This window comes from Anastrepha obliqua, chromosome 4, assembly GCF_027943255.1.
Source record: "Anastrepha obliqua isolate idAnaObli1 chromosome 4, idAnaObli1_1.0, whole genome shotgun sequence".
NCBI classification, from domain to species: domain Eukaryota; kingdom Metazoa; phylum Arthropoda; class Insecta; order Diptera; family Tephritidae; genus Anastrepha; species Anastrepha obliqua.
In genome coordinates, this window is record NC_072895.1 from 60,873,564 (window position 1) to 60,889,756 (window position 16,193).

Below are 16,193 nucleotides of genomic sequence, written 5' to 3' on the forward strand. Positions count from 1 at the left end.
CTTATGAACGAAATTCCTGGGTAATATGTAAAAATCGGGTGACTGGCTACTCTAAAATGGGTCATAGGTATAGCTATAGCTATAACGGTCATGTGGAGCGGCCGAAAAGAAAAATATTGCCAATTAGGCACATCTTTCATTGACCTATTATTTCTTGGTGTAAGCAAAGTTCGTAGCGAATGGTAAATAATGAATAGGAAATATGGCAGGGGTGACTTCGTCAGGCTATGCGTTTTTTCGGTAAATTATAGTCTCTCTGGCTGCAGTAGTGATGTATGATATGAAAACATTGATGATTTTTACTATTTCGAATTTGCTTTATTGCGTTCTCGTGGGTAAATTTGACGCTAGAAAGCCCGAAAATATGCTTCTAACTCTAACTACTTGTCTAATAAATTGCGGCTGCAAATTTCTAACAGAGAATAAATTGAAAAATTTAATGTGGTGAACCCAAAGGCAATGGTTTAAGAGGTATTGACATATTTTCGAACATTTTATTTAAGCCGCTCAACTTAATCCTCCTGTCTCACAATTCTTCCAAGAATTACTTATGTCTGCAGCTAAGGGCTTGGGTGTAACTAAAGATTGTGGGTAATAATTCATTTCTGTGCTTCAAGAAGAGTTGTGGTGCACATTTAACGCATAATGAATTTTAGACTAAAAATATGATGAAATAGAACACAAATATAATAATTTCAAAAATTTTCTTGTATTGAATTCCTAAAAGAAAATAAGTGGTCTGAATCACGCTGCACATTATTCGAAGAAAAGTATGTTAAGCAAATTCCTTTTCTAATCTGAGCCAAAAGCCTTTGAAATCTGAAATAGTTAGTTCCTGTAATCTCTGTAGAGCTTTGAATGGGAAAGTTATACTTGATAAAGAGTTTCTCTTTCTCTACAACGATAAACAGAACCAAATAGCGGTAAGTGCAAAGCGATTTATAAATCACATATAAAATCAGAGAGTTGTGCACTACAAAGGCAAAAACGAAAACGTGAAACAACAATCACAGGTTTGACTAACTTTTTTTACAATACCTACATATTCACACCCCTGAATTCATATGTGAATGTATATGTGTGCATGACTGGGAGCTTGTAGAACCCTCTTTATATGCTATGCTTATGTAAATACAAACATTTTGTGCCAACTAGATATGTGGCTCGTAAATTGAATTCGATAAATATCTATCTCCAACGCTAACACATACAAACGAAACTAATGGAAAGTAATTACAAATACATAAGTATATCTAAACTCTAACTAAACATACCCACATGCATGTACCCAAGTATGTACAAATGCGTTTTAGTGACTTGTTTGCCCCCCTCAAGTGAATGCACCAAACGATAGCTGCCATCGATATTCCAGAAATTCTCAAATGGAGGAATACTTGGCTGCCCGATCAGCGTGCCGATCATGAGCTTTAGCACCGTCCGAAGTGGAAGCATGGGGCTTACAACCGTCATTACCACCAACACCAGCAGCCTCACAATCTGCATCGGAGTCAATCAAATTGTCATTTTCATCATCTTTGCTATTGTTGTCATCGTTCTCGTCATCATCATCATCATCATCATCGTCGTCATCACCATCTTCAGCGCTGTCCACTTGCATACAGGGCTGATGGCGTCGCGAGGGTGGCGTTTGTGTAGCCATATTCAAGTGCCGCGACCACGTATATTTTGTGGACTCTACTTCTGTTGTGGCAGTAACAGTTGAAAGTTTTCTAGTTGCGGTTCGTATTTCCGTTGGATTTGATGTTGTTGTTGGCGCTGCTCCTGTTGTTAGTATTGGTGTTGTTGTTGTTAACACATATAGGTGAAGGATTAGGGTGGGTTTAGTTGTGTGAGTTCATTTTAGCATTTCATAAGCAGTATATAAGTACATATTCATGTAAATATTTTTTATTTTTGTTGGTTCCCGCAATTGACAGTAAAAGATTTTTATATTGAACTAGCAGTGCGTGTTAACAGTAAACATCCATAGTACATTTAGAGTTTGAGTTTTTTTTGTGTTAGAAAAGTGAGTTAATTTCAAAATAAATTCTACACATTTATATCAGAGACTGTTTCTGGTGGCAAATTAATGGGCGAGAAAATAAAGAATTCGCGGAGAGGCCGCTAAGTCTGCTGAGGGCTTGCTTAAGATTCTTTTTTTTATGGTGAATATAATATTAATGAACAAAACGTTAGCATATTAACATCAGCACCAGTTTTGATTTTTTTTTGTTATTCTTTTGAATGTGCATTATTTAGATTCATTGTCTAACAAAAATCATATATGTTAGTCCAATGTTTACATTTTATATAAAATTTAGGTTAGATTTTCTGAAAAGATATTTGGTATGCAGTCCAAGGTTTAATGCTTCTAAAAAATCCCGTTGATTTTTATAGTTGTTTCCCCTGCCGATGTTACGCATCCACGAAATCTTTGATCTATATGAAGTAAATGCGCCACACCATAAGGACAAAAACTTATAAAAAATCAGCAGGCTTCTTAGCAACTTGAAACTTGTACTGGAGACCCAAAATTGAATAAGCTATTAAACTGCATACCAAAAAATTCGAAAAAAGCAAATGAATTTGGAATTTAGGAGTCGGTGCATGATTGAACATAGAAATTTGATACTCTGGCTCTTGGATTTCTTTGGCTGTTAACTAATGTTATATTCAAAATAATTATTTTTCGCTACAGTCTCTGATACTTTATATTCGTTGAAATTTAGTGCATATTTGAGAAAAAAAAAACACATATACATACATGTACGAGTATGAAGTTATTAAAAAAATTCGAATTTTGTGCAATGACAGTGACGGAGATGGCCACGATGACGTTTTCTAAACACTGATATTGATAGCGATGATGATGATGTGGTTGACGATTATGATGATGACAATGTTGATGGTAGTGACAAAGGCGGCAATGCAATCAGAAATGAAAACATTGTTGCAAGCGGAAATTGAAAATGTTGCCGGATAGTTGTTGGCTTTTCCCACAGCAATGAGCAAACATAATGAAACGTTGCCTTTTTTGTAGTATCGTAATTGTAGTGGTAGTAGTGGTGTTAAATGTGAATGTATGTACATATGTATGTTTGTATACGAATATAAACGCGCTGGTATATCGCATTGATCAACGAATTTCTGAATATAAAATTGAGTGATTGACAGACATGCGATACTTCGAAACATACACACACATACAAATTAAATTTGTTCTGGTTCATAGGTAAATAAAATCGAGTGGGCGGCTGGCGGCGATTAAAAGTGTAGGTGATGCAGTGATGCAGTAAATATATTGCATGGAAGCCTCCACTGTTGGTGACAGTATAGTTGGTAGTGTTTATTTGTAGTAGTGGTAGTATTGGTGGTGATGTTTTTGTGTACAACGACAATGTTAGCCACAATTTTAACATTTAACGACAACAACAATGCGAGTCATGTGAAACATGATATGTACATCATACCGATCGACTGATGGGGCAGCTCGCTCCCGTGTTATATGATACTCTCACGATTGCGTTCCATCTCCTCGGTCTCGTTCTCCGGATCGAGACTGGATGTTGATGAGACGCCACATATTTGCATCTCAATCTCGGCCAGTCGATTCTCTAAGTCCCATTGTTGTTGTGAGAGCTTCGTATTAAGTGCTTGATTCTCCGATTCTACGGTATGTAAACGTTCACGCAACCGTTTGATCTCGTCTTCTAAGGCTTCATGTGAACCAAGTAATGGCGTAGTGCCGCCACCACCGATGCCACCGCTGGCAACGGACAGGCCGCCACCGTATTCTAAATGCGAACTGGAATCGCAGATGTGTCCTAAGTAATGGCGGCAATTAAATTGTTAGTGAGAAATAAAGTAAAGAGAGTGATGAGAAGGGAGAGACAGTAAAGAGGAGAATTGCTTTAATGAAATTGTTAAATATATTTTGAAACTTTTTTCATTGTACTAAATAATACATTAGCAGGACATTTAAAAAAAGTATTTTTTTCAAATATACTGAAAAAGATTAAAATACAAGTTAATAAAAATTAGTGATGAGCAGCATCGATAATTTTGAATTTCGCGTATCTCGCTATCAACTATTTTAAGTGCTGGTTACTTCATTTTTAATCTGCTTAGACTCTAAGGGCTTCAATGCGGAAAGAAAACAATTCAAAAAGGAACCAATTTAGTGTTACTGGCGCCAAAAAGGGTAGCAGAGTAAATATACTCATCTCATAACTTTTTATCGGTACTGTAAGTCAGCACTGAGGACAAAGTTAATGCCTACTGCGGAACTGACACTGAGTACCATGAATTTATACTGTACTAAATTTTCGATTTTGAAATACTCAGCATCGATTATTTTCAAAATCGTATATTTTGTCGACTATTTTGAAAACCGAGTACTTACTACCTTAAGTATCGATTCTGCCGAGCACTAAAAAAATATGATGTACTGCGACTTTTCTTAAATCAATACAGCTAATATAAAAAAGTGACATATGCTATTTATCAAATTAATTAACCAAAAACATACTTTAAAATTGGCGAAAAAACCTGAATTTTTTAAAACTACCACAAATTGAATAACTTAACAAAAATGAAAAATTATTAATACATTTTTCAATTTAATATAGTTTTTGTAAAATTCGTGTCTTTCATTTAATATTTAAAAAATGCTTACCTGTACGACTAGGCTGCGATTGGGGGCGTGTCGAGGGATGCGATGTTGCCCTACTGCGCGGTCGATCATCTGAACTGTGCACACTAGGGCTGACCGAGCCGGGTGAGTCGGTGGCACGTGTGATGCGTTCCGTATATGTAAGTGTTGAGCGGGGACTGGGAGCACGACTGAAAATAAAGAAATGGGAAAGCGAATATACATTCATATATATTCCGAAAAAATAGTAGTATGAATAGCTATATTTGATATCAAGAGAATTCCTTTTATCGCTTAGTATTGAAATCGCCTTTGAAATGGATAAAATTTATTGAGGAAAAATACACATCTCTAAGTTAAATCGGACAGTCATAACTACATCCAATGAAACTAATCCAAGCTCCATATTTCTTCTACATTTTGACTTTTAATTTTGACCAATTTTTGATAAAAATATAGCCCTAATTTTTAACATAAAAAAAGACTCACGAGAAAAAAATGTTGTTCAAACGTGGAAGTCATCGCCGAGACAGAGGCGTATTTTGGAGAGTTCGACATATCCTAGTTTTTGTTTTTTTGTTAAAAATATGATGGAGCTTTGGGGGAAGTGTATCTTTCTAAAAGGGGACTATGGTGAAAAATAAATACTTAAATTTTTGAAAAAATTCTGTCTTCATTTTTAACACGAGTACTTATTGAACCCCTCTCATAATGTGGCTACTTAAAGAAATTTTCGTATCGAACAAAACTCCAATATCTGTAAACTCTGTTACACCTTCTAATAAATTATTATAAATAGTGTGGAAAAGTGTTAAAAACTCCTTGTTTCTATTTTTCAAAAGTGGTTTGGAAGTGGGTGATGTATGCTGCCACATCCCAGATCAGGTAAAACTTTTGTTCAGATATCTAAGGAATTTGTTTAACGCACTGCAATTGGTGGTAGTTGTGCTACTCGGGAAAACACCGGTCTATTTGTGAGGTAAAATATGCTGGCGAAATCGTGTTGGGTATGGCCACACAATTCGCGCAGGCATAAAATAAATAATAAATAACGAGGCATCGCCGCAGACCTTGTGGAACCTTTGTCTGAAAGCTAATGTAAAATGAGGGGGAATAAATTTCATATTGGTATCTTCCAATTCATTCGAAAGTCTTCAACGAAGCCGTTTTTGCCTTTGACACAGACGTTACTCATCCCTTAGACGGTGGTAAGAGGAAGCCTTCTATTGCAGCGGTTGTTGGGTCAATGGATGCTTATTCATAACGCTATGCGGCCACAGTACGAGTGCAGCAACATTGCCAAGAAATTATACAGCAATTAAGCAGTAAACAGTTAACGAACTATCGATTATATTTTATAAATCCACTGGCGGTTATAAGCCTCATCGTACCACAAGGGCGTCTCTGAAGGGCAATTCCCTTACGTATTGCCACATGAGCTGATCGTTATAAGTGGGGCATGTATCAAACTGGAAGCAGAAAACCGCCCTCTTATAATATTTATTATTGTACATAAAAGGCATCATAGTCGTTTCTTCTGTGCTGAGAAAAAGGAACAGAGTAGAAGATCTGGTAATATACCAGCTGGTGCCACGGTCGACGTTTGCGTTACATATCGAACCCAGCTTGATTTATATTTGTAGCCAACAAGGAATACAAGGTACAAGTCAACCTTCACATTATCACGTTTTATGGGATGACAATCACTTTGAATCCGATGAATTACAGTGCTTAACATATAAACTATGTCACACTTATGTGAGATGTACCCGCTCAATGTACCCAGTTTACTAAATTCGTCTTGCGGAATTCAGAGCCAGATAAAATTTAATTGAAAAGGAGTATGATTCTGGCGAAAGATCTCATTAAAGCGGTACCTCAGAAGATCGCACACCTGGTGCGATGGTGCACGCAATATCGGTACATGCTCACACAAATTAAATAATGCATTTTGCTTAAGCCCATTTTGCGAACATTCTTAACTTACTTATATAAGCTTCTGAGTTGAACGTTCCCGGATGACGCTGCCGTACTCACAATTGACCCCGTGCTCACAATTGACCTCTCCAAAACCTCTAGAAAGAACTTGATGAAATAACTCATTGATTGAAAGAGTGGCGCATTAAGCCAAACGAGACAAAATCTTTCCATGTCCCTTTTACACTAAATCGAAAAACGCGGGTGAGCAAGCTCACTAATATAAGCATCCCATAAACTAACGTCACAAAATGTTTCGGCATGCATCTTGATAGAAAAGTCACATGGAAAACCCGTATTTTCTTCAAATGGAAGGCTATAGGAATACAACTCAGACGCCTAAATTCGTCATCATGTTTCTCTCGAAAGTAAACTTTACTTAGCTATCTTGAAACCGATATGGATATATGACAATCAAGTTTGGCGCACTGCAGCTAACTCCAACACCGAAATACTTCAAAGATTCCAGTAGAAAACCCTCAGATTGATCTCAAACGCTCCTTATTATATCGCATGTGTACAAATTCATTGTGATCTCAAAGTATCCACAATAATTGAAGAAATAAGATAATATGCCACATCACACAACATACGAATCCAATCGCACTCAAACCTTTTTGTCACAGAAATAATTGCAATTCCCATATCCTTCACCAGACTCAAGAGAAAATCTAGAACATACATCATATTATATGTTAATAAATTAGTGTAAGTTATTATTTAAGGGGGGAGCCTGGTTTATAAGGTAAAAAAAAACAATTTTTTTTTATTTCGTTTTAAGCGATTCCTAATATATTTCAGAATATTCACACAAAGTTACAGAGCCTAATTCTCAATATTTCCGTAGATACAAAGCCAAAGGTAGGCGAGCGTTAGGTAGTTACGCTGTGACCGGACAGCTATAGCACATACTTTATCTTCTTTTCTCGACTTTTCATTTTTATGATTTCTTTGAATTGGCGTACATGAATGAAAAAAAAACTAATGAACCTTTTGAAATGAATCATAGCTTGTTCCCTTCAGTATTAAATTCTCTTCTATTTGAACTAACAAAATATATAAAAAAAAAATTTTAAGATTTTTATACCAAGTTGAAGTGAATTTTTTTTTATAGCAAGGCATTTTTTTCTTTAAAACCTCCAAAAAGTTGAAATTTTGGAATTTCTCTCAGTTTTCTTAGTTCATCTAGAATAAAAAATCATGATAATTAGAAATCCATTTGAATTCTTTGCTTTAGATAATAATTACGAGCTGTATCTTGTACGCCAGTTGGAAACTCCAGCGTTGCAGCGCTCTACTAATTTCTACATTCTTTTCAACTTATTTTAACCAGTACAAACATTTTTTATACTTTTTAAATGTTCATTAGAAGATAGAAAAAACTTTGCAGTGCTAAATTAATTTTTTCCTTAAAAAAAAAATCGCAAAGAGATGCAATTTTTAGACCTCATAAAGCAGGCTCCGCCCTTAAAGTAATATTTATTATCTTAAAATAAATTAATGAAAAATTAATGAATAAATTAATGCTTAAATGAATATAAGAAAATTTGTTTGCAGCAAAAATAAAAAAATGGCGGCGCTACCGCTGCTCATACGGGGCTCCTTTAATTTGTGCCGTGAAAGGTACAGCCTCTTGTAATTAATTGAAATCAACCAGACAAAAGTGTTTGACTAAAATAAATTAATTCGCTTTGCACTAACAAAAAAATGAAAATTTGAAGTGAAAATGAACAAATTTACACTTTTTTTAATAAACAAATTGGTCAAAATAGTGATAATTAATAGAAAATTTGAGGTACATGCAAAGACTAATATGTTGAAAAATATTCCGGTGAAATTTTAAGTTGATATCTGGATTATTTTTTTAGTTATCATTTTTCTTTCGAGGCTCATTACTTCATTGACTTTATAGGGGCCTTTTAGACTTTCTATTAAAATATTGAGAATATATTCCTTAGGTTGCAAATGAATTCTTAAACCAGAAAAAAAGAAGAAATGGAGTAATTGAAAGTTCCAGGAGTGCCTCCGTTAACATAAAATTGGTAAATGATTGCACCACTGGGTGTATTCCATAAATGTTTTTTCTCTTACATGAATTAAATAGCTTTGAGTAAAAATAGTGCTTAATGTTTAAAAAATAGATCACTATGAGGAAATGGATTTAAAAAAAAAAAACGAATTTATATAGATATACTTATATACATCATTAACACAAAAGTTTCGATTTTTAACCAGTAAAATATTGGTGGATTTCATTACGCATTCTCCTACTCGACTTTTTACTTTATTCGAAAATTGTGGTCTGTGATGCTTGAAACATTCGAATCAGAGATTATATTATAAAAAATAATATCAAACCTAGACGAAACCAAAACCTCCTGTAGAATGCGGATAGCGCTCAAAATACCTAAATAAATCCAATCAATATTTTATTGGTTTACGTAGCTAGAATCGCATCAAGGCAGTCTGAAAGTAATGTGAAACTTCACAAAAAATGAAAAATAGTTTCTAACATGAAACTCAAGCCTTGCCTAATTATAAAATTTCATCATAAATTGTAATAATTTTTTAGTGAGTTTAAGCTTCTCGCATATTTGTTACATTGAGAATAAGGTAATAGCGTCTTTATATTTTCTTTTATTTTACAAAACTATGTTAATTGTGTTTTTGAGTTATTAATTTTTTATTTTAATTTTAGAAATGGAATATGCAGCAGGCAAGAACATTTTCGACACCTGCTTCTTCTTTGCTTTTCCTCGAGGTCAAACAGCTGCCGAAGCAGCCCGGGTCATTTGCGACGTGTATGGAGAAAATGTCGTATGCGAGTCTACTGCACGGAAATGGATTACAAAGTTCAAAACTTGCAACTTTGACACGTCCCGCAGCGAAGGTTTTCTGAATTGGATGAAGAGCGTCTCAAATCACTTTTGAAGGAGAACTGTCGACAAACCAGCCGTGAATTGGCGGAAAAAATGAACTGCGATCACAAAACTATTCTCACTCACCTTCATTCAAAGGGATTTCCTGAAAAAGCAGGAGCCTGAGTGCTTCACGAGCTCAATGAAAAAAAAACAAAGAAAGTCGCCTTCAAATTGCTTCGCAGCATCTCGCCGGCCATCGAGCAACATGCGGTCATAAATAACGCTTTTTGTACCGAATCGACACGCGAGATGAGAAATGGTGCCTATAGGTACATCAATATGAAGAAAAGAAAGTAGTGAGTGTCTCCAGGAGATGCGCCAATGCCTAGAATCAAGCCGGATCTTCATCCAAAGAAGATCATGATATGAGTTTGGTGGGACTAGGAGGACATGGTGCTCTGCAAAATGCTCGAAAATAATGCTACGGTCAACAAGGAGCTCTACATTGTTCAGCTGCACCGTGTGAATGAGACTATTCGACTGAAAAGACCTGATCCACATGGCCAAACGTATTACTTCACGACAACGCCAGGCCCTACGTTGCACAAGTCGTCAAAGCCGCACTCCACGAGCTCGAATGGCGGATCCTTCAGCATCTGCCGTATTCCCCGGACTTTGCACTGAGCAATTACCATGAGTTCCGCTCCCTGCCCAACCATATTGAAGGCGTTACCTTCGATAACAAAGAGGTCCTTAAAACTGGTACAACAACTTCTTTGACACCAGACCAGGCGATTTTTGGCCGAGAGATGGCAGAAGATTGTGAACAGCAACGGCGAATATAAACTTGATTAACTTATTCATATATTTATGGTTTTTTGTTTAAATAAAAGTGTTCGGTAAAAACGCTACGAACTTATTCCCCAACCCAACACTTGCCACAAAGTAATTACTACTAAATTATTTTTAAATCCCCAGTAGCAAAAAAGGTAGTTATAAAAGTGTAAAAATCATTTCAGTTGCATGTGAAGTATATTAATATTAATATATAAGAGGAAAAATAAATTTTACCTCAGTTAACAGTTTGCCTGACTTATCAAGGTTAAAGAGTATTAAAAGTTGTCGAATCTTACCTGTAAGGTACACTTTGCTGTTGCTGCTGTAGCTGTTGCTGTTGTGCAAAAGTGAGTGCTGACGGTGGTGGTAGCCACATATCTTCCAAAGTTGTGCGTCCGCAGCTCTCCACCAAGCCCGGCGTCGATTGGCATCGTCCCATGGCAACTACATTAAAGTATTTTACTATGTTTTCAAACACAATATATACAAATAATAAAATACGAATCAATTTTTCGGGTAGGAAACAAATGATGTGCTGATAAAAGATAATATAATATTGTTTTTTGTAAATAACAAACAATCAAAGTGGCATTTTGGTATTGGACTAAGTACTAAAATATAACTAAAACTAAAATTAAAACTACTTAATTTAGAACTACTTGATGGACTAAACATTAAACTAAAAATTCATGTCAGGTGTTTCAAGTGTTTTGGACATTGACGTAAATTCTTTTCAAAATTGGGTTATTTGTAGGCTTGAGTATAATAAGAAGTAAGTACACAGGAAAAATTTAGTAATTTTAAAAACTGAATTTGAAATTTTGAAAATTTGGTATTTAATTCCAATTTATTATTTTGTATTTTGTATAATTAAGACAACTTAGTCTTTTATATGTGCATCAACTAATATTTAAAGTTTTACTCGAACACATTAAAAACACATTAAGGAAGGTAAAAATAGAGTTACATATACATGTAAGTCTAGAATTTGTAAAGAAATAAATATTTATATATCTTATCCCGGAGAAAGTAGATCGGAGGTAAAGATAAAATGAAGAGAAGAAAAGGGCGCAGATGTAGTTTCCAATGAAGATTGTTGTCAAAGTTTTTTAAAGTGAAATATCTAAAGCGTTAAGCTTTAATAATTTTTGTGTTTTTTTAGCTTAAATTTTTTTTTAAGAGAGAGGAGGTATTTTTGAAAAATTACGAAAAATAAATTTATGAAAAAATTTATATTTTTTAGAATGGTTTTTTCAAAAACTACCAAAAAATTAAATTTTTTTTTCAAAAATAAAAGAAAAATATGTGTAATTTTTTTAGAAGTCCCATTTAATTATAAACAATTTAATAAAAAAAGTAAGTTTATTTATTATTATATTTCACTTGAAGAAAGTTTATACCAAAAATTTCAACGCTGAATAATTTTGAAGATAATTGATTTTGTTTTAATATTTTCAGTTTACTTCTCATTATATGCAAGCCTACAAATAAGCAAATTTTTAAAAGAATTGACGGCAATGTCCAAAATACTTGCCGACTTGACATGGAATCACGCTATAGTAGTTTAACGAGGCGGGAGACTAGGTTTATAGGGGAAAGTAATTTCTGTTCCTTGGTATTCGTGCATTATTATTTTACTTGAATAATTTTTGACATTTTCAATCTACATACCTTTTTCGAGAGGCGCCTTTTTGTATTTCTCCAAACGTTTTACCGCTATGGATTCGAGTCGCACGCGCGCCGCCGGATACTCTTTCAACACGTCCCACATATCCTTTTTACTCAGCACAAAGAGATCACTATAGCCAACCGAGCGTACCGAGGCAGTGCGACGATTACCTTCATAATTTTAGTGAAATATATTTACGAAATACAAAAATTGTAGAAAAAATTAGTGGCTGTATAGTATTAAGAGATATGAATATGGCTGTGAGCTAATGTAACGTGCAAACAGAAAAAGAAGACAGAGAAGAATGAAATGCTGCTGCTGAATGCATGTTCGTGTATGAATTCATGTGTTGGAATGTGCAAAATTATAATGTTTATGGTGTTTTAGCAATAATTCTTGTAATTTTTGTTTTTTTTTTACAAATCAGTAACTAATTATATGCTACTACTTTAAGCATACTATAAATATTTTCCTCGTCAAGATAGGATATTTCTCATTTTAGTTTTATGTGTATAGAGTTTATTACCTTGACAGCTAGGATAAGCCAGAGAGATTTCATAGATTTCATAGATTTAGCTGGAATAAATTTATAACTTTTCCACATGAATATATTTTGGTCTAAAAATTTGGTTGTGAGTCGCTTGAACAACAGCAAATCATGAGTTGACCACACTGTTTTCGAAAATGGAATAATGGGCATTTAGACGCTGCACTTTGGCTCCATTGGATTACTTGTTTCGCAGGATTTGTAAGTATAAAATTTGAAGGAATGAGAGAGAGGGAGCTTTACACATCGGTCTTATGATCTTTTGTGCCCAAGAGGAGATATTTCGTTAGCCATTCGCACACGGTTCAAGAGCCGAAATATGAAATTGAAGTTGGAATTAGTGAGATAACTGACGAGACTCACGAAAATGTATTAAATAACTTAATTGGCCGCATGGATTACTGAAAAGCCGGTTGTGGAAGTCATTTTAAGCTTTCTTGCTTGTTTAATGGCAAAATATAATCTTTCCCAATATTTTCCAATCCCACAGCGGGTTAACAGATGTCTGTCGTAAGAGATGGCAAAATACCCAGCTCAACTTGTTATTATGAGCATTAACTCAACGCTAATAGGCTGAGTGAAAAGGCTTGGTGACAATGAGGAAACTGTCGTCATTGCAGCTTCATTTTATTGAGGAAGTTGAGTTCAGAGAAATACTCTGAATGCCTGAAGGGGACACAATAGATGTTTGAAGTCGCAATAACAATAACAACATGGGTACACAGCAGAGTGGGCCGAAAAACATTTTTTTTAGGATCGAATTCTAATATTGCGGAAAAGTTGCACTGTTAGACTAATAAAGTGTGTGCAAAATTTCAGTCCAATCGAACTATATCTTCTGTCGCCAGCATTGGCCTCAAATTTTGAAATTTCAGTTTAAATTCTGAACAATTTTAATTTTTTTGAAAATACTATTTGTTATCATACCGGAATATGTTAAATACAAATTTTATATGAGAAGGCCCACCGAAGCAATTTAATTCATTACACTCCACTCTGTTTGTTTGATCAAGCAATACGTTTATGGAGCTCCCAGTAGCTCGTCCTTGTACTGCGAGTTGAATTGACGTTACAGCAATTACTTTGTCTATTTTTTCTTCCGCTTTATTTGAAAGATATTGTTTCGTATAAAAGCATTTAACTATAATCTTTTATTAAAAGTTTATATGACGACAATGGCATTAACCAAATTTCCCCTAAGACAAACGTTTAATTCCCATTGTTTGGAAGTCCTAAAGATTTGCCATATCATCAACTACCAAGTTATGAAGATGTTATGAGATGTTGTTTTTTTCAAAGACGGGAGTCAGGAGGAAACAGAGAGCCGGCCTTATCGATCATACCCGGACAAGTTGCCAAGAAAATCATTTGTATTTATAACAAGGCTTCTATTCCCACAGTTTCACATTCACGCATAATATACATGATAAATGAGTACAATAAAAAGTACAGAGAAATTAAAAAGGGTTTGTATTCTGCACATAGAAGTCCTGCTTTGAAAAAACGTGCTGATGACTTCAAGGCGAATGCCTCCCGACTTTTTGATATTTCAGCTTGTAAGTGTCAATATTTTACAACTTGCTCATGTCCAAGAGAAAAAAAAGTTCCTCAAAAAGAGCAAGCTTTTCTGTTAGACCAAAGAGGTGCTCGCATAGGCCTTATCGGAATGGTGGACATACCTGAAACAAAGAAACTTATAGAAAGACAACGACGCCACGATGAGATGACCAATCAAATTACTAATCAAAAATTCTGTGGTCCAGAAAACTATCCCTCTTGCTCTACGTTCGGCTGTAATATATTGGAAGTGAATGATGGGTTAGAAAGTGACACCTCTAATTCTGATACTAGTCAGCCGAACTTATTCATTGGTTTTGATTCCCCCTCTACTTCTCAAATACGCATGAGATTACAGGAAACTGGAGTTATAAGCCAGCGATATGGCGTGAGTGATAGAGCGACGGCAATGCTTGTTAATTCAGTACTTAAAGATGTTGGTTTGATCTCTTCCGAATCACGTATATTCAGGTCAAAAGGGGAAACAAATTCTACCGTCAGGTGATCAAAGAAGAACATATCGATGGCTTTCGAGAAAAGTGACACAATTTAAAAATACAAAATACTGAGTTGGGTCAGTTTTCTAGATAAGTGACGCGTCAATTCGATCACCTGACAAAACGACACTAACGCCATCTCTCAGAATTGCTTCAAGATTCGCTTATGACGCTTTTCCAGATAAAAATATATAAACTCTGTAGTTGATTTTTGCTTTTAACGGCAAACTCCGAATTTTGAGTTAATTTTGAGTTGTGTCGCTTTTCTCGAAAACCATCGATATTTAGATTTATCTGAGCCTGGAGCGCAATATTTGCTCACGTTACACCGAAATCAGGCAGCGCTGTGGATGTTACATACAGCATTTATGAAGCGGGTTTGAAAGAGGATGGTTTCGAGGAATTAACAATGTGCTCCGGAATGTATGCATAGAGAAAAAAATATCCTGAAAAAATAAAATTTTTCAGAATATCAACTGAATTTTCAAAATTTGAGGCCTCTGCTGGCGACAGAAGCTATCGTTTGATTGGGCTGAAATTTTGCACATACTTTACTAGTCTAACAGTGCAACTTTTCCGCACTATTAGAATTCAATCCTAAAAAAAAATTGTTTTTCGGCCCACTCTAGTACACAGCGTACCCACAATATATACAAAATTCGTTTTTCGGCGCCATGTACAGATTTTGAGGGTCCATATAAAATTCTGAGTATGCAGTTTTTTTCTACTTGACTAGACTTACAGTTTGATGTGTATTTCGAAGAAAGTATATTTTCATTTTTCAAATACAATCTGACCAAAAATCGTGTACTGAATACTAAGTCTTGCAATTACTTATTTTCTGCAAAGAATTTGATCAGCTGTAAGGAAATAACCTTTCAGTGTCAATTAAATTGAAATATTTAACAAAAAAGACTGACGTTTAATGCTAGAGAGAGAATTTTATGCAATTATTTTCAAAGTGTTGGTGGAATTAAGCACCCTATACTGTTCTATCATTTCTTACACATATACTATTTTATTCTCGTAACTACTTTCAAAAATAATCACTTAAAAACCGTAGAATATGCAAACAAATTTTTGTAAATTTTTATGCGAATATTTTATTTATTATAATCACTTGTGAGCTTTTAATATTGCTAATATGTTTTTCTACCTACACATATTTGATTACAGAATAAATTAAAATAAATGCATTCTCTGTTGATTTTCGCATTTGCTTCAATAATGTAAATTGAGTGCGATAACATATTTTTTAATGCTGATGCGCGCGCTTGAAGAAAAAATCTATGTAATCTAAATAATAAGGAAAAAAAATGAATAAAAAAATGGTGTAGGCATGTAAATGGCAAACATTAATGCACACACATGAATTTATGGAAAAAGTGCTCTAAAATGCAGGAACCGGAACGGAAAAACGATTTATTGTATGTGGTTGCATTAAAAGTGGAATAAAAAATGAAAATAAATGTGTCGATGCAAGAAAAAATGTTGTACTAATTAAAAAATAAATAGGGATAAATGCTGGAAAAACAGTTCAGTTACTGCCAGGCAAAGCAATACAACGAAGAGGATTAACGCTAGTAAAATATGCAAT

The 16,193-nt window shown here is 34.7% G+C and overlaps 2 protein-coding genes across 2 annotated transcripts in view; both read right to left on the reverse strand.

Moving 5' to 3' along the window:
- Positions 1-1,378: 1,378 nt before the first annotated feature.
- LOC129245173 (prostatic spermine-binding protein-like) lies at positions 1,379-1,660 on the reverse strand. The gene has a single exon (XM_054883194.1). It carries the CDS (start codon positions 1,658-1,660, stop codon positions 1,379-1,381), a length of 282 nt encoding a protein of 93 aa, XP_054739169.1.
- A 1,841-nt stretch (positions 1,661-3,501) lies between these two features.
- Positions 3,502-16,193, reverse strand: part of LOC129244179 (uncharacterized) — a 113,373-nt gene continuing 100,681 nt past the window's right edge. The window contains exons 7-10 of the mRNA XM_054881793.1: positions 11,998-12,165; positions 10,623-10,788; positions 4,676-4,842; positions 3,502-3,824 (exon numbers count right to left, since the gene is read on the reverse strand). Coding sequence (XP_054737768.1) covers positions 3,502-3,824; positions 4,676-4,842; positions 10,623-10,788; positions 11,998-12,165 — 824 coding nt within the window. The remainder of the gene's footprint in view (positions 3,825-4,675; positions 4,843-10,622; positions 10,789-11,997; positions 12,166-16,193) is intronic.